Genomic DNA, 17743 nt, shown 5'->3' on the forward strand with positions numbered 1-17743 from the left:
CCAAGGGTGACCTGCGGGCTAGCAGAGGGAAGAAGCACCTCACACCTCCTTTGGTAGAGACACACCTCCATCACTTGGGTCGCAAAGTGCTCACAAACATCCTAATACAGTCTCACCACCACCTTGCAAAGCCTCACCAGTATGTTCTTGCTTTTATATTCCAGTCCCCTCAAAACGAATGCTAATATTGCAACACACACAAGATGCTGGTGGAACGCAGCAGGCCAGGCAGCATCTATAGGGAGAAGCACTGTCGACGTTTCGAGCCGAGACCCTTTATCAGGGCCCAAAACGTCGACAGTGCTTCTCTCTAGAGATGCTGCCTGGCCTGCTGTGTTCCACCAGCATTTTGTGTGGGTTGCTTGAATTTGCAGCATCTGCAGATTTCCTCGTGTTTGCTAATATTGCATTTGCCTTACTCACTACCGACACGTCCTACAACTCCCATTGTACCTCTGATTTCCAAATTCCCTCCCTGCTTAGAAAAGAGTCTACACCGTTATTCTTTCTCCCAGTATGGCATCACCCAACACCATTTTCCATCTGCTACGTTTTCTCATTCTCCTAATATGTCCCAGTCATTCTGCAGACTCCCTGTCTCCGTGACACTCCAGTCCCTCCGCCTTTCCTGGTATCATCTGCAAACCAGATCACTGTGCCTTCAGTTCTTTCACCAGATGATGGGAAGGGTCGTCTGCACCCTGGTAACTTGTTGTAATCTGATCACCAACACGGGAGATTCAGCAGATACTGGAAATCAGAGTAACACTCCTCATGAACTGGAAACTCAGACAGTTAGACAGCTTCAGCAGAGAGGAATAAGCAGTCGATGTTTCATCGTCAGGACCAGAAAAGAAGGGGACAGACGTCAGATTAAGAAGGTGGGGGGGGGGAGGGGGGGAGTACGAGTTAGAAGGCGATAGGTGAAATCAGTTCAGGGGGAAGGCGGGTGGGTGGGGCAGGGGGTTATGAAGTGAGAAACTGGGAGGTGATTGGTGGAAAAGGTAAAGAGCTAAAGAAGAAGGAAGAGTGGACCATGAGAGAAAGGGAAGGAGAAAGGGCACTAGAGGGATGAGAAGGGTAAGTGAGGAGAAGAGGAAGAGTAAGGGGGTGTCAGAATGGGAAATGAAGAAAGAGAAGAAGAAGCGGGGGGAAATGATCAGAAGGTAGAGAAACCGACGTTCATGTGGTCAGGCTGGATGGTACCTAGGTGAAAGATAAGGCAGTGCTCCTCCAGTGTGAGACCGCCCTCGTCACGGCGGTAGAGAAGGCCACGGACCAACACACAATAATTGAACGTTATTTCAGTCCCCACAGCCCCCGGAAGCAACTGTGCAATGGAGAATATCAGAGTTCCTGGGAGGAGGAGGAGGAAGAAGATCAGAGCAAGCTGCTGTCCCGAGGGAAGCTCAGTCTCTTCGACAAGCTCTCGCTGTCCCACCAGGTCTGGCTGCAGCTCGGAGTCGAGCCGGAGCAAGTCCGGGATATTCTCAGAAAGCAGCCCCCGGGGGTAAGTCAGAGAGAGCATCTCCAGTCATTCACAAAATCCCCGGCTCGTGGATGTTGACTGTGAACATGAACTGAATGTTTCCAATAGATTCAAGATAGTTTAATGTCTTTTCCTGTACCCCAATGTAAGAACAAAATGATTGTTACTCCCGGATCCGATTCAGCACAAAAACACAAAGATAAAGAACTAAATAGCAATGAAATACACAGTAATTATAAATACATAGAAGGATTGCATGGCCATAAAGTGACACTACGCTGCACATAATAAAATAGTAGTGGAGGTGCTGAGCAGCCTTACTGCTTGGGGAAAGTCTCTGTTTTTGAGCTACTGACATCGATGCTACGTAGCCTCCTCCCTGATGGGAGTGGGACAAACAGTCCGTGAGCAGGGTGGGTGGGATTCCTGCTGATGACGGAAGCCTTTCCTGTACATATGGCCTGGATGGCGGATGATATTTCCGGTAGTGAGAGAGCACAGCCTCAGAATACAAGGATATCCCTATAGAACAGAGATGGGGAGGAATTTCTTTAGCCAGAGGATGGTGAATCTGTGGAATCTATGCAGACCAAATCACCATGTGCATTGAAGGCAGAGGTTGATAGATTCTTGATCGGTAAGTGGAGGTCAATAGATTCTGGATTCAAGATTGTTTATTGTCATTCCTCATTATTCGAGCGTAAAGAGGAATGAAACGATTGTTGGGCCTAATCCAACGCACCATAAATAAACACAATAATCAAAATGAACACAATAAAAACACAGTAAATATAAATTCATAATATTAATATACAGGATAGGTTCTTCATTAGGAAGGGCTCCAAAGGTTATGGGAATAGGGTTGAGAGGGGTGGGATGGTGGAGCAGACTCGATGGGCCAACTGGCCTCATGCTGTTCCTTTGTCTTATGGTCTTATCGGTGTTCTCACTGGAAAAGACTCCTAGCCTAATCCCTTTTAAACCAGGGCCCTTTTAAACCAGGGCCCATAACCCCGTAGATCATGACTCCTCAATCCACATCCAGTACTCTAAGTATGGAGAGGGTTCCTACCTCCAGCACTCCTTCAGGCCCAGAGTCCCAACCTCTCACCGCCCTCTGGGTTAAGATTGACAGCCCCCTCTCCCCTCTCATCCTATCTCAAACCTTTGGCACCTGATTATTCCATATTCCAGACTTTTTCACATTTTCTCATCACCCTTTGGTCCATCAGATCTCTGCTGGTTCTCCATTGATTACTTTCTGGCATATACTTCTATGCTGTTTGGAAGGTTTAAGGAGTTTCTTGGTGAGAAGGTCAGTAGATTTCAGGAAGAAATCATAGAAGGCAATAGTAGGCCTCCATTGGTCTGGGGTGACCATGGACATTGCATCTAGCTGTTAGATACGCAAGCCAGGGCAGTACGATATGGAGAGCGAGCTGTTGCCCCTGTAAGAGGCTCCCCCTCTCCACACAGCTGATGAATCCAAAGGAACGGCAGAAACTGATACAGTTAGGCAGCAGCTGCATCACAGGAGTTGCCAGTCAGCGTTGAAATCGACACAGGACTGCCTTAGGGACTCCAGCTCCGGTTTTTTCCGCCAGGGTTTACTCCTGAAGCCTTCCCCATGAGTGGGTGTAGCGGAGGTTTGAGATCAGAGTTCTCCTTCTCCTAGATGATGAGCTCCACCTGCCCTAAGTGACTGGTTTTAAGGAGCCAGTAACCCACCCTTGCCCCTCCTGTCAGTAGAAACAGTTCCACCAGGCTTAGTAGCTAAGCCACACGTGAAGGCCGGGAGCTGGACTTGGTTGTCAGAGGCTGTTTGAGATGCAAGGCATTGGGAGCATTGTAGTGGGAGCTTGTCTTCATTACCATCTCCAGCTATAACAACCTTAAGGAGCTAGAAAGCAATAAAGAATGCAGAATAAGGTGTGGCAGTTACAGAGAAAGTGCAGTCAGACAACAAGGTGCCAGGTTACTATGTGTTAAATTGTGAGGTCAGGAGTCCTCCTTATTAAACAAAAGTTCCATTCAGTCATCTTACAGCAACGGGGCAGAGGCTGTCCTTGAGCCTGTGCTACAAGCTTTCGGGCTTCTGTATCGATAGGAGGGAGGGGAGAAGAGAGGGTACTTGACATATTTCAGCAATATGGTGCAGGGGCAGATTGGTAGCGTAGCAGTCAGCGTTATGCTATTACAACGCCGGTGACCTGGGTTCAATTCCTGCTGCTGTCTGTGAGGAGTTTGCAGGTTCTCCCCGTGACCGTGTGGGTTTCCTCCTGGTGTTCTGGTTTCCTCCCACTGTCCAGAGATGTATGGGTTGGCAGGTTAAATGGCCACATGGCTGTAATTGGATGCCTGCATCTCTGAATAGAAGATAAAATAAATATTATTCGGAAAAATCGAAGTTCAAGTGGTTGATGGTTGGGTTGAGTTGTTTTCCGATCTTGGCAATTTACTCGCAAACGTTTCATCACCATACGAGGAGACGTTGTCAGTGCGCTGTCGATTGTGAGGTGTCCCCGAATGCTTGGCCTTTATATACCTATCCATCAGCGGATTGGTCATCATTTCGGAAATTCAATTGTGACGCAGGGGGCGCCACAACACACGAAGTTCACCACTCCACCAATCAGCAATGAGGATTCCTCCCCACAGCGCCTGCTGACTTTCTGAAATGACACAGAATCAACAGATTGAAAAGTATATCAAAGGTGCGTTGCCCTCAATTTGTCGCACCGCCCTCCAAGCCCTGACTGTATTAATTGTTATTGGATTGCGACAAGATTCCTCAACTAGTTTCACCTTATTGAGGAAAAGCAAATTAATAAGAGGGCATTTTGCTTGTGAAGCTTCAATGTCTAGCCAAATTGAGGAGGGGTCCCTGCAAGCCCAGTCAACCACGTAAGATAAAAAGGAACTTAATTGATATTTTTTGATGTCTGGGAAATCCAGACCCCCTAGACTACTGGGAAACTGTAACTTAGACATTTTAATACAGGGTCTTTTTTTTATCCCAGATGAAAGAAACAAACCAGCCATTTCTTTTTTTAAGCATTTGTTGGGTAAAAATGACTGGTATCTTTCGTATTGGGTAGAGCAGATGAGGAAGAATGTTCATTTTGAGCAAGGATATTTCTGCCAAGCCAAGAAGTGGGAAGAGTGATCCATCGCTCAAGAACATTTTACTTTGTTGGATATCCGTTAAGGCCCCTGGACTGTTAGGTTGGCGTAAATTAATCATGGAATACATTCCTTTGGACTTTTTGACATGTACGGTACACTCAAAAACAAACAGTTTTCATAAAACATGGCAACCTTTTCTGCCGTATGTAGATGTAAACCTGTCTGCTATACTGATAAGGGCTTTTGTATAGGATGTGGTGGTGATGTCTATACCTTGATGAAAGTGTTCTGATAGCTGATATCTGTGAGGGGAAGAAATGTCAATGTATCTGGAAATTGTAAGTTTGGTTAGGCTGAGCAAAAAAAAACATTTAAAAAAAGTATATAAAGGCCAGGCATTTGGGGGCACGCCAGCGCACTGCTGACGTCTCCTCGTAGGGTGACAAAACGTTTGCAGGTAAGTTACCAAGACTGGAGAACATCTCAAATACATACATTGAGGGATAAATGAAGCCAGGGGAAGCCATCCCACACGGTATCCTTCATATCTCTGCTTTGGGATAGATGCATCTCTTTTTTTTTACATTTTTTTATTAGTTTTTCAAAACATTTTACAAATTAAAAACCCCAAATCCCAATGAGGAGCATTAATACAGTGCAAAATTAAGCATACAATAACAATATGCTACAAAGGAAGAGAATTTAACAAAAAAGCACCTAAATTAAAGACAAGTAAGCTTAGTGTCCTCCCCAAGCCCCACAACACAAGATAAAAAACAACAACTCCAGACCGACCACAACACAGTATAAAGAGTAGGATAGATGCATCTCTGTCTGTTTATTAGTTACTTATTAAGAATAGGCCCTTCTGGCCCTTCGAGCTGTGCTGTCCAGCACTCTCCCAATTCTTGCCTAATTGTGGGACAATTTACAACGACCTATTAGTACGTCTTCAGACTGTGAGAGGAAACTGGAGTAAACTCACACGGTCACGGGGAGAGCATACAAACTCCTTACAGGCAGCAGCGGGAATTGAACCAGGATTGCCGGTACTGTAAAGCGTTGTGCTATGTGCCGTTCCAGCAGGTTTCCATTATAATAATGATGTATTAAATCTTGGGAATGAATCCCCCATTATAAATAATTTTAATACAAGAATCAGAGTTAGAGGTACAGAAGCAACTCCTTTCCCCTTACCATTCGATTTCAAAATGGCATGAATACCTCCTCACTTCTTTACTTCCCTCAGTTTTTTCCTCGATGTTTATTTATCATGTATTTAATTGTACTGCTGCCGTAAAGTTAACGTCGATGATATAAAACCTGATTCTGAGTCTGATTCTCTATAATTCCAGGCATTTCTGGTTTGGAATAATAACTGCGGAAGAAGTAAGATGCTGACAGTCCGTTTGGAACACGGGACCTATGAAACAGAGGATTTTATCATTAAGGAGAGACGCTCAGGTAAAACTTCCTCCACAACTACTTCCATCAGCTTACCTGGAGGAACTACAGAAATAGTGTGCATGGGAGGCAGTTAAACTCAGAGACAGCAGGGGGTCACCCTCATAAACACACAGTGCTACACCATCTCTCTGATTGACACTCTTCCCTCTCAGCCACGTATGTGCGAGGCCACGCAGTAACTGAAATACGAGAGGTGATCGATAACTTTGTGGCCTAAGGTAGAAGGAGTCAATTTTAGAAAACCTAGCACATTTATTTTTCAACATTGTCCCCTCCTACATTTACACACTTAGTCCAGCGGTGGTGGAGCATACGGATCTTGGACCTCCAGAAAGTGTCCACAGCAAATAAATTTGTGGCCTCAGGTAGAAGGAGGTGAGTTATACAGCTCTCGTTACATGCACGTGCAGTTCAACTCTTTGAGTGATTATGCAGAAAGTTTTGAAGTTAATAACTCATCGGGGGGATAGATAAGTTCGTGGCCTAAGGTAGAAAGAGATGAGTTATTAGCTTCAAACTTTCTGCATGATCACTCAAAGAGTTGAACTGCATGTGCATGTAACGAGAGCTGTATAACTCACCTCCATCTACCCGAGGCCACGAACTTGTCAATCACCCCTCGTACCCCTGTGCACGAAGCCTCTGTTGCCGCAAAGCTGGAATTTTATTTCGTTTACTTGTGATTTTCTTCATTGTGCTGAACTTCATTATACCCTTTAATTAATAAATACAATCAAAAGTATGTGATTTTTAAATTTTCATGATAAATAGACATAATATGCATATTTTAAATAAACGAAATGTAAAGTGCCCTGCACTTTTCAGGCTGTGTAACAATTTCCTACTTGGAGTAATGGTTGGTCTGTGCAAATATAAATAAAATACAGGGAATGCTGACCACAAGATATAGGAGCAGAATTGCACTATTTGGCCCATTGAGTCGTCTCCATCGTTCGATCCTGGCTGATTTAGTTTCCCTCTCAACCCCTTCTCCTGCATTCTCCCCGTAACCCAGGACACTAACCAAGGCCCATCACTTCGAGGTGTTGTGAATTCAAAGATGCTCTTCTGCACTTCATTATAGTAACACATGGTTATTTGGGTTACTGTTCCTTCCTGTCTGGCCATTCTCTCTGACCTCTCTCATTTACAAGGTATGTTTTCTCTCAGAGAGCTGCAGCTCACTGAATATTAATTGTGTTTCTCGCACGATTCTCTGTAAACTCTAGACTGTTGTGTGTGAAAATCCCAGCAGATCAGCAGTTTCTGAGATACTCAAACCACCCCGTCTGACACCAACAACATTCCACGGTCAAAGTCACTTAGATCATATTTCTTCCCCATTCTGATGTTTGGGTTGAAACCCTTGACCATGTCTGCATGCTTTTATGGACTGAGTTGTTGCCACATGATTAGCCAATTAGATATCTGCATTAACGAGCAGGAGTACCTAATGAAGTGGGCACCGAGTGCATGTGAGAAACATTTCTACTCAATCTAATACAATCAGAGCATCACAATACTTGCTTAAGCCCCCGCTTACAGATTTCTTGCTTCTCTCACTTCATTCTGTTCTCCACTGTCACACTCTCTTCCCTCTACTTCCTATTGTTCCCCTTTCCCTGCCCCTCTCGCTGAACCCCATTTATCCCCTCCTCTCATCCTCCACTTGGCTCTACGGTGCCTGTGACCCCAGTTCACTCCCGGCACTGCCTGCCTGTGGAGTTTGCGCGTTCTCCCTCCGCCTGTGTGCGATTCTCTTGCGTGCTCCAGTTTCCTTCCACGCCCCAAAGATAAGCTTGATAAACTTGGGTTGTTTTCTCTGGAGTGTCGGAGGCTGAGGGGAGATCTGATAGAGGTTCACAAGGTTATGAGAGTCATAGAGTGGACAGTGAGTATCTGTTTCCCAGGGTGAAATGTCTAATACCAGAGGGCATGCATTGAGGGTGAGGGGGTAGGTTCGAGGGGGATGTGAGGGGTAAGTTTTTTACTCAGAGAGTGGTGGATGCCTGGAATGTGCTGCCTGGTACGGTGGTAGAGGCAAATACATTAGAGGCTTTTCAGAGACGTTTGGATAGACACATGGATGTGAGGAAGATGGAGGGATGTGGACATGGTGTAGGGAGGAGGGATTAGTGTTTGGGAGTTTTTGATTTGCTTTTTATTTAGAGATTTAGATGGGGTGGAGTTTGTTAGGTGTGTTCAGGAAGGTTTCTTGACACAATATGTAGATAAGCCTACAAGAGGCGAGGTTGTACTTGATCTGGTATTGGGAAATGAACCTGGTCAGGTGTCAGGTCTCTCAGTGGGAGAGCATCTTGCGATAGTGATCATTATTCTGTCTCCTTTAGTCAAGTCAAGTCACTTTTATTGTCATTTCGACCATAACTGCTGGTACAGTACACAGTAAAAATGAGACAATGTTTTTCAGGACCATGGTGTTACATGACACAGTACAAAAACTACGCTGAACTACATAAACCAACACAGAGAAAGCTACACTAGACTACAGACCTACCCAGGACTGCATAAAGTACACAGAACAGTGCAGGCATTACAATAAATAATAAACAAGACAATAGGCACAGCTGAGGGCAGTAGGTTGGTAGTCCGATGGCTTGGGGGAAAATCTGTTACATAAATAATCAGCTGAATGGCGGCGTCCGGGATTCCGACCATTTCTGTACTCTCACCCAGTATTTTGTTGCCACAGATGTAGTCCAATTTAATGTCCATTGGAGAGCAGAATGGAGGGGAGAGCCGGCCGGTCGGCTAGGGCTTACCTTTCTCCTGGCACGGACTCCTGCCCGCTCTCCTCGCAATACATTTACAATAGCATTGGAGAGAGATAGGAACAGACAAGTCAGAAAAGTGTTTAAATGGAGTAAGGGGAATTATGAGGCAATCAGGCAGGAAATTGGAAGCTTAAATTGGAAACATGTTCTCAGGGAAAAGTACGGAAGAAATGTGGCAAACATTCAGGGGATATTTGTGTAGAGTTCTGTATAGGTACGTTCCAATGAGACAGGGAAGTTATGGTAGGGTAAAGGAACCATGGTGTACAAAGGCTGTAATAAATCTAGTCAAGAAGAAAAGAAAAGCTTACAAAATATTCAAAGACCTAGGTAATGTTAGAGATCTAGAAGACTATAAGGCTAATAGGAAGGAGTTTAAGAAGGAAATTAGGAGAGCCAGAAGGGGCCATGAGAAGGCCTTGGCGGGCAGGATTAAGGAAACCCCAAGGCATTGTACAAGTATGTGAAGAGCAAGAGGATAAGATGTGGAAGAATAGGACCTATCAAGTGTGACAGTGGGAAAGTGTATATGGAACTGGAGGAAATAGCAGAGGTACTTAATGAATACTTTGCTTCAGTATTCACTACGGAAAAGGATCTTAGTGATTGTAGTGATGCCTTGTAGCAGACTGAAAAGCTTGAGCATGTTGATATTAAGAAAGAGGATGTGCTGGAGCTTTTGGAAAGCATTAAGTTGGATAAGTCGCCAGGACCGGACAAAATATACACCAGGCTATTGTGGGAGGTGAGGCAGAAGATTGCTGAGCCTCTGGCGATGATCTTTGCATCATCAATGGGGAGGGGAGAGGTCCCTGAGGATTGGAGGGTTGCGGATGTTGTTCCTTTATTCAAGAAAGGGAATAGAGATAGCCCAGGAAATTATAGACTAGTGAGTCTTACTTCAGTGGTTGGTAAGCTGATGGAGAAGATCCTGAGAGGCAGGATTTATTAACATTTGGAGAGGTATAATATGATTAGGAATAGTCAGCATGGCTTTGTTGAGGGCAGGTCGTGCCTTACGAGCCTGATTGAATTTTTTGAGGATGTGACTAAACACATTGATGAAGGAAGAGCAGTAGATGTAGTGTATATGGATTTCAGCAAGGCATTTAATAAGGTACCCCATGCAAGGCTTATTGAGAAAGTAAGAAGGCATGGGATCCAAGGGGACATTGCTTTGTGGATCCAGAATTGGCTTGCTCACAGAAGGCAAAGAGTGGTTGTAGATGGGTCATATTCTACATGGAGGCTGGTGACCAGTGGTGTACCTCAGGGATCTGTTCTGGGACCCTTCCTCTTCGTGATTTTTATAAATGACCTGGATGAGGAAGTGGAGGGATGGGTTAGTAAGTTTGCTGATGACACAAAGGTTGGAGGTGTTGTGGATAGTGTGGAGGGCTGTCAGAGGTTACAGCAGGACATTGATAGGATGCAAAACTGGGCTGAGAAGTGGCAGATGGAGTTCAACCCAGCTAAGTGTGAAGTGGTTCATTTTGGTAGGTCAAATATGATGGCAGAATATAGTATTTTTTAAAAAATTTTTATTAGTTTTTCAAAACATTTTACAAAATTAAAAACCCCAAATCCCAATGAGGAGCATTAATACAGAGCAAGGTTAAGCATACAATATCAATATGCTACAGAGGAAGAGAATTTAACAAAAAAGCACCTAAATTAAAGACAAGTGAGCTTAGTGTCCTCCCCAACCCCCACAACACAAGAAAAAAAAACAATTCCAGACCAACCACCACACAATATAGAGAGTATAAGTCTGGACAATCAAACTCCCAGACTGTGAATACACTTAGCAACAGAGGATAATAATGCCTACTACCAGAAAAGAAAGGGAGCTGAAAGCAAGGGACCGAAGGAAAAAAAAAACCCTAGTCAAGAGGAAGGTTATGAAAGTACTCGATAAAAGGCCCCCAGATCTTATGGAACTTTAAATCCGAATTGAGAACTGAATAATGAACGAATATGAGTTTCTTGGAGGAAAGCAATGTCAGCTTTGAGTTGTTTGATATGTGAGAATACCTTCCTCCTTTTAACAGGGTGGTTCAGTCCCTTTACATTCCAGCTCACAAATTTAAGTGCACTAGCCATTATCAATTACTAATGCATAAAAGGCAGCAGGCATATAAAAAGTCAAGCAGTACAATAGCAGTCTGGGAGCAGAGATGTAAACATAGATTCGTAAGGTCAAAATATAAACATGTCCTAAACAATAAAGAAATGTTGGAACTGGAAAACCTACCCCACCCACACAACCCAAAACTAGACGGCTACCAAAACAAGTAGCTAGCTCTACCAAAGAAATTAACCCAAATACAACTTCCAGATCTGTGTCATTGACAGCAGTTCCGTATAAATGCTATAACAAACAGTAACTAGTTTATGCACTAGGAAACATAACTACAGATTAGAACACCTTCTGCCGAGATATACAACTTAATACAGAGAAAATCGGAAGAAAACCAAAACTAATCTACCCGCAAAATATTATAGAAGGATAAAGTAAGAGAAAGGGGGAAAAAAAAGGTAAGAAGGAAAAAGAAAAAAAAGAGGAAGGGGAAAATTGTAAATTCAAGACGAGTATTTATCAACCGTTTACCGAGAAGGGAGAAAAAAACATTCAGAGAATGGAAAAAAAAGGGGGTGAAGAAAAGAAAAAGATAAAATAAATAAGTATTTAAAACAGAGGAAAAATAAATCAGTAGTTGAACTGTGAACCGACAAACAGGGAGGCCTTCACTAAAGACTTCAAACCTCCAAAACAAGTTAGATTTAGTTGTAGAACTCTGTAGGTAAAGTTATACAGAGGTGAAAATAGATTACACACACACCAAATCCCGGGAGAGATTGTCAACAGCCTTTAGAGTTTCAGTGAATAATGTCTGAGTGATTCAAGTGAATTCCGAGTCCAGAGAAAGTAATTTTACTACGAGGAGTACTTATCCACCATTTTAGGAAGTCCGATCAGATTCCGAAGATGACTGGATAGCCGGAAGACTTGCCACAAACGCTTCGGCTTCCCTCGCTGATTTGAACCACTTGAATTCCCCGGTATTAAAGTTGATTCTTAGGTCAGCAAGATTACGAAAGGAAGGTTTGAAACCACGATCAAAAAGCACTTTCATTACGCCTTTATACTCAGCGCGCATCTTTAAAGTCTGGGGTGCAAAATCTTCCACAAAGCGAATGGTTGTATCCTGGAAAGAAAAAGAGCCTCTGCGACGTGCCTCCACAATCAGACTGTGTTTTACCTGGTATTGATAGAAACACAAGATTACTGGTCGCGGACGGGTGCCCAGAATTCCGGGGGGGACATTAACTCTGTGTGCCCGTTCGAGCTCGGGCGGGTTTGGAAGCAGATCCTTCCCGAATATCTCACAGAGAAACTCGGCGAAAAACTTCACGGTTGATCCCTTTTCAGTCGCCTCTGGTAATCCCAGAATTCTGATGTTGCAGCGTCTGCTGCGATTTTCGAGATCCACCATTTTGGAAAGAAGTTTATTAGATTTTTCCTCTAAGCTGGAACAGAGAGTCTCCAAGTATCGAACCCGACTTTCTAAAGCTTCAGAAGTCGAATCGATGCGAGATAAGTGTTCAGCATGTTTGTCCACTTTATCGTTGATCCGATCCAGTTTGTCTTCTAACTGTTTGAAAGCGGTTTTAATTTGCTTTAAGATTTCGTCTCGGAGATTTGCAAGCGCCTTCATCGTCACGCCCGACGAAGTCGTAGTTTCTTTTCTCCCGGATTTAGAGCTCTTGCTAGACATTGTAGGTTAGATATATTCACAGGCAAGTAAGAGATACCGAAAAAATTCCTATCTAAGCTTTATAAAATGGAAACATTTAGTGCAAAGGTAGCGACAGTAACGGAACAAAAGTTCGGAGCAGCTAAGCAATCGCCATGTTACCGGAAGTCCGGCAGAATATAGTATTAATGGTAAGACTCTTGGCAGTGTGGAGGATCAGAGGGATCTTCGGGTCTGAGTCCATAGGACACTCAAAGCAGCTGTGCAGGTTGACTCTGTGGTTAAGAAGACATACGGTGTATTGGCCTTCATCAATCATGGAATTGAATTTAGGAGCCGAGAGGTAATGTTGCAGCTATATAGGACCCTGGTCAGACCCCGCTTGGAGTACTGTGTTCAGTTCTGGTCGCCTCACTACAGAAAGGATGTGGAAGCCATAGAAAGGGTACAGAGGAGATGTACAAGGATGTTGCCTGGATTGGGGAGCATGCCTTATGAGAATAGGTTGAGTGATACCAACAGACACCAACAGAATCAACAAACTCATTTGTAAGGCCAGTGATGCTGTGGGGGTGGAACTGGACTCTCTGACGGTGGTGTCTGAAAAGAGGATGCTGTCCAAGTTGCATGCCATCTTGGACAATGACTCCCATCCACTCCATAATGTACTGGTTAGGCACAGGAGTACATTCAGCCAGAGACTCATTCCACCGAGATGTAACACTGAGCGTCATAGGAAGTCATTCCTACCTGTGGCCATCAAACTTTACAACTCCTCCCTAGGAGTGTCAGACACCCTGAGCCAATAGGCTGGTCCTGGACTTACTTCCACTTGGCATGATTAACTTATTATTATTTAATTATTTATGGTTTTATATTGCTATATTTCTTCACTATTCTTGGTTGGAGCGGCTGTAACAAAACTCAATTTCCCTCGGGATCAATAAAGTATGTCTGTCTGTCTGTCTGTGAACTCGGCCTTCTCTCGTTGGAGCGACGAAGGATGAGTGGTGACTTGATAGAGGTGTATAAGATGAGGAGAGGCATTGATCATTTAGATGGCCAGAGGCTTTTTCCCAGGGCTGAAGTGGTTGCCACAAGAGGGCACAGGTTTAAGGTGCTGGGGAGCAGGTACAGAGGAGATGGCAGGGGTAAGTTTTTTACTCAGAGAGTGGTGAGTGCATGGAATGGGCTGCCGGCAATGGTGGTGGAGGCGGATACGATAGGGTCTTTTAAGAGACTTTTGGATACGTACATGGAGCTTAGGAAAATAGTGGGCTATGGGTAAGCCTAGTAATTTCTAAGGTAGGGGCATGTTTGGCACAGCATTGTTGGCTGAAGGGCCTGTATTGTGCTGTAGGTTTTCCACGTTTCTATTAGTGTGTGTTTTTGGTTTGCACAATATTGTGGGCCGAATGGCCTGTTCCTGTGCTGTACTCGTCCATGTTCTGTGTTCTATGACATTGGGTTTCGCAAGTTAATTGCTCTCTATAGCTTGTCCCGGAGTGTTGGTGAGTGAAGGAGGCTGCGGAAGGTTGATGAGAGGTTATTTCAGAAATAAGTGGAAGAGTTTGACCAATGGGATTGCTCTAAAGTTAGTGTCGATAGTGCCTTAAGGTTTTTATAGCTGGGGGTGGTAATGGGGACAAGCTCCCACTACCTATTAAAACCTCCCAGAGGCATACACCACCAATAGCCTCTGACAACCAAGTCCAGCTCCTGGCCTTGATGTGTGGCAGAGTTACTAAGCCTGAGGGAACCATTTCTACTGAGAGAAGGGGCAAAGGCGGTTACTGGTGTCTTAAAACCAGTTGTTTCAGGTGACAGAGGCTCATCAGCCATGGTACGCAGCTCACCTAGGGGAAGGAGATCTTCAATCTCCAACCTCCACTATCCCTTGCTGTTATACCCACCCACAGGGAAGGATTCGGGAGTAAACCCTGAGGGAAATATCTGGAGCTGGAGTCCCTAAGGCAGCCCTATGTTGAGTTCAATGCTGACTGGCAACTCTCGCAATGCTACTGGTGCCAAACTGTATCGGTCTCTGCCGTTCCTTTGGGTTCACCAGATATGTGGAGAGAGAGAGCCTGCGACGTGGACATCAGCTTGCTCTCCACATTGCACTCCTCCTATATATATGGAAATCTAGGAAAGAAATAATGAGGTGGTGGAATTGCTCCGAAGGCTAGCACGGTCTCAATGTGCCAAATGACCCTTCCTACATCCTCAGAAAAAATAAATAAATAACGGAACAAATAAAACTTCCCCTCTTCTTCCCCATTCATCCCTTCTTCCCCTTCTCCTCTCCGTTGTTGCTTTTGTCCATTTCAAGGTGTGACGTGGTATGCGCCATTTCCAAGGTGTTTTCTCCTACAGAACTGCAGCGCTCTGGGTTTCTCTCAGCATTCTCTGTAAACTCCCGAGACAGTGTGAGGAGATCAGCACAGCGTCCAACAGTAAGAACCCCATCACCAACATTCCCTCTGCTGCCCCGACCTACCATTGCTCCGAGCAGCCTGAAAACTCTGTGGCATTTCATATGCTTTTCATTTGTAATATACATATGATGAATATCGAGAATGAAAATTTAAAACTCACACACTTTGGTTTCATTTATTAATTGACGGATACATTGATATACAGTACAACAAAGAAAATCTTCCACATATCATAAACTTTTTCTCATCTGCCTTTATTACAAATCTATTGTCTATAAAAACACTGTCCTGATTAATTTCACATCCAGATGAAAGGTACTTAATCCTCATTAGATCATCCAAGTAGAACATAGAACATAGAACAGTACAGCACATTTCAGCCCCTTCAGCCCACAACGTTGTGCCAACCCTCAAACCCTGCCTCCCATATAACCCCCCCCCCCACCTTAAATTCCTCCATATACCTGTCTAGTAGTCTCTTAAACTTCACTAGTGTATCTGCCTCCACCACTGACTCAGGCAGTGCATTCCACGCACCAACCACTCTCTGAGTAAAAAACCTTCCTCTAATATCCCCCTTGAACTTCCTTCCCCTTACCTTAAAGCCACGTCCTCTTGTACTGAGCAGTGGTGCCCTGGGGAAGAGGCACTGGCTGTCCACTCTATCTATTCCTCTTAATATCTTGTATACCTCTATCGTGTCTCCTCTCATCCTCCTTCTCTCCAAACAGTAAAGCCCTAGCTCCCTTAATCTCTGATCATAATCCATACTCTCTAAACCAGGCAGCATCCTGGTAAATCTCCTCTGTACCCTTTCCAATGCTTCCACATCCTTCCTATAGTGAGGCAACCAGAACTGGACACAGTACTCCAAGTGTGGCCTAACCAGATTATAGAGTTGTATCATTACATTGCTACTCTTAAATTCTATCCCTCGACTAATGAAAGCTAACACCCCATAAGCTTTCTTAACTACCCAATCTACCTGTGAGGCAACTTTCAGGGATCTGTGGACACGTACCCCCCAGATCCCTCTGCTCCTCCACACTACCAAGTATCCTGCCATTTACTTTGTACTCTGCCTTGGAGTTTGTCCTTCCAAAGTGTACCACCTCACACTTCTCCGGGTTGAACTCCATCTGCCACTTCTCAGCCCACTTCTGCAACCACTTCTAGAAGTGTTACACTTCTAGTCTGTTTCCGGATTTACATGATTGAATTCATAAAGCAGATCTATGTTCGCAGTCAGCACTAGAAGCTTGAAATGGTCAATGCCGGTGTTGAGCAGGCCAGTGGTCTGTTAACAATGAGCCAACAACAATAGTTGATAACATATTAACTATCACTTACTTCCCTTCTGTGGTTAGTGTTACAATTTTTAATAGTGTTGTAACTTGAAACACTGGCAATGTAAATATGTTGAAGTGCTAAGATATTGAAAAGTAAAGGTTGTGGTACGTTTATTATTTAGAAAATTTATGGAGTATATTTATTAACACAATTAATTACAGGGTATTTAGCAATTATATTTATACAGATTTCAAAATCATATTAACATTATATATAAGAAACTTACAGCTGTGCACAGAAGCATTTCAGTTACGGTGTGCCCATGCCCCCGTGCAGCTTAGAGGGAACTGTGCCCATCACCCAGGGCGTGCCCTCTTCTCCTCACTACCATCAGGGAGGAGGTACAGGAGTCTGAAGGCAGACACAGTCACAGCTTCTTCCCCTCCACCTTCAGATTTCTGAATGGGCAATAAACCCATGAACTTTACCCCAGTGATTTCTCCCTCTCTTTGTGCAGTACTTATTTAATTTACATATGTACACGTATAGTTCTTTATATTATGTACTGCAATGTACTGCTGCCACAAAATGACAAATTTCACAACAGATGTCGGTGATATTAAACCTGATTCTGAGTTACTGAGATACTCAAACCACCCCATCTGGCACCAACAATCACTCCACAGTCAGAGTCACTGAGATCACGTCTCTTCCCCATTCTGATGTTTGATCTGAAGAACAGCTCAGCCTCTTGGCCATATCTGCATGCTGTTGTGCATTGAGTTGCTGCTGCATGATTGGCTGATTAGATCATTGCAGTTACGAGCAGGTGTACAGGTGTACCGAATAGAGTGGGCACTGAGCAGAAATGAAACTGAACCTGAATCACTCTCTCTCTCTCTCTCTCTCTCTCTCTCTCTCTCTCTCTCTCTCTCTCTCTCTCTCTCTCTCTCTCTCTCTCTCTCTCTCTCTCTCTCTCTCTCTCCCCTTCCTTCCCTCACACTCCCATCCCATCACAGACCAGGGCACAGAGATGTGCCTTTGCCTACGCCAGTCATAGAGGAGTACAGCACAGAAGCAGAACCTTTGCCCATGCTGAAACCATTTCAACTGCCCACTCCCAGCCACCTGCACCATGACCATAGCCCTCCATACCCCTACCATCATGTAGCTGTTAAACATTGACATCGACCCCACATTTCCCAATTGGGCTGGCAGCTCATTCACCACCCTCCGAGTGAAAATGTTTCCCCTCTGATGCACCATCAATAACTCTCAGAGATGTGAGTTGAGTTAAGGTAGGCTTTTATTGGCTGGAAGAAAGCACAAGCAGCACGCGACCACCACACAACATCCTGGAGACTGAGGGAGGAGCCGTGC

The 17743-nt window shown here is 44.4% G+C and overlaps 1 protein-coding gene across 2 annotated transcripts in view; it reads left to right on the forward strand.

Moving 5' to 3' along the window:
* LOC140737383 (ras and Rab interactor 3-like) overlaps positions 1–17743 on the forward strand; it is a 112139-nt gene that overhangs the window by 15543 nt on the left and 78853 nt on the right. Inside the window, exons 2-3 of one of the 2 annotated variants that reach the window (XM_073063856.1) lie at positions 1309–1510; positions 5971–6079. In XM_073063856.1, coding sequence (XP_072919957.1) covers positions 1309–1510; positions 5971–6079 — 311 coding nt within the window. The remainder of the gene's footprint in view (positions 1–1308; positions 1511–5970; positions 6080–17743) is intronic. The other variant, XM_073063857.1, reaches the window with a different exon arrangement.

The sequence above is a fragment of the Hemitrygon akajei genome, chromosome 12 (genome assembly GCF_048418815.1).
Source record: "Hemitrygon akajei chromosome 12, sHemAka1.3, whole genome shotgun sequence".
In the NCBI taxonomy this organism is placed as follows: Eukaryota; Metazoa; Chordata; class Chondrichthyes; order Myliobatiformes; family Dasyatidae; genus Hemitrygon; species Hemitrygon akajei.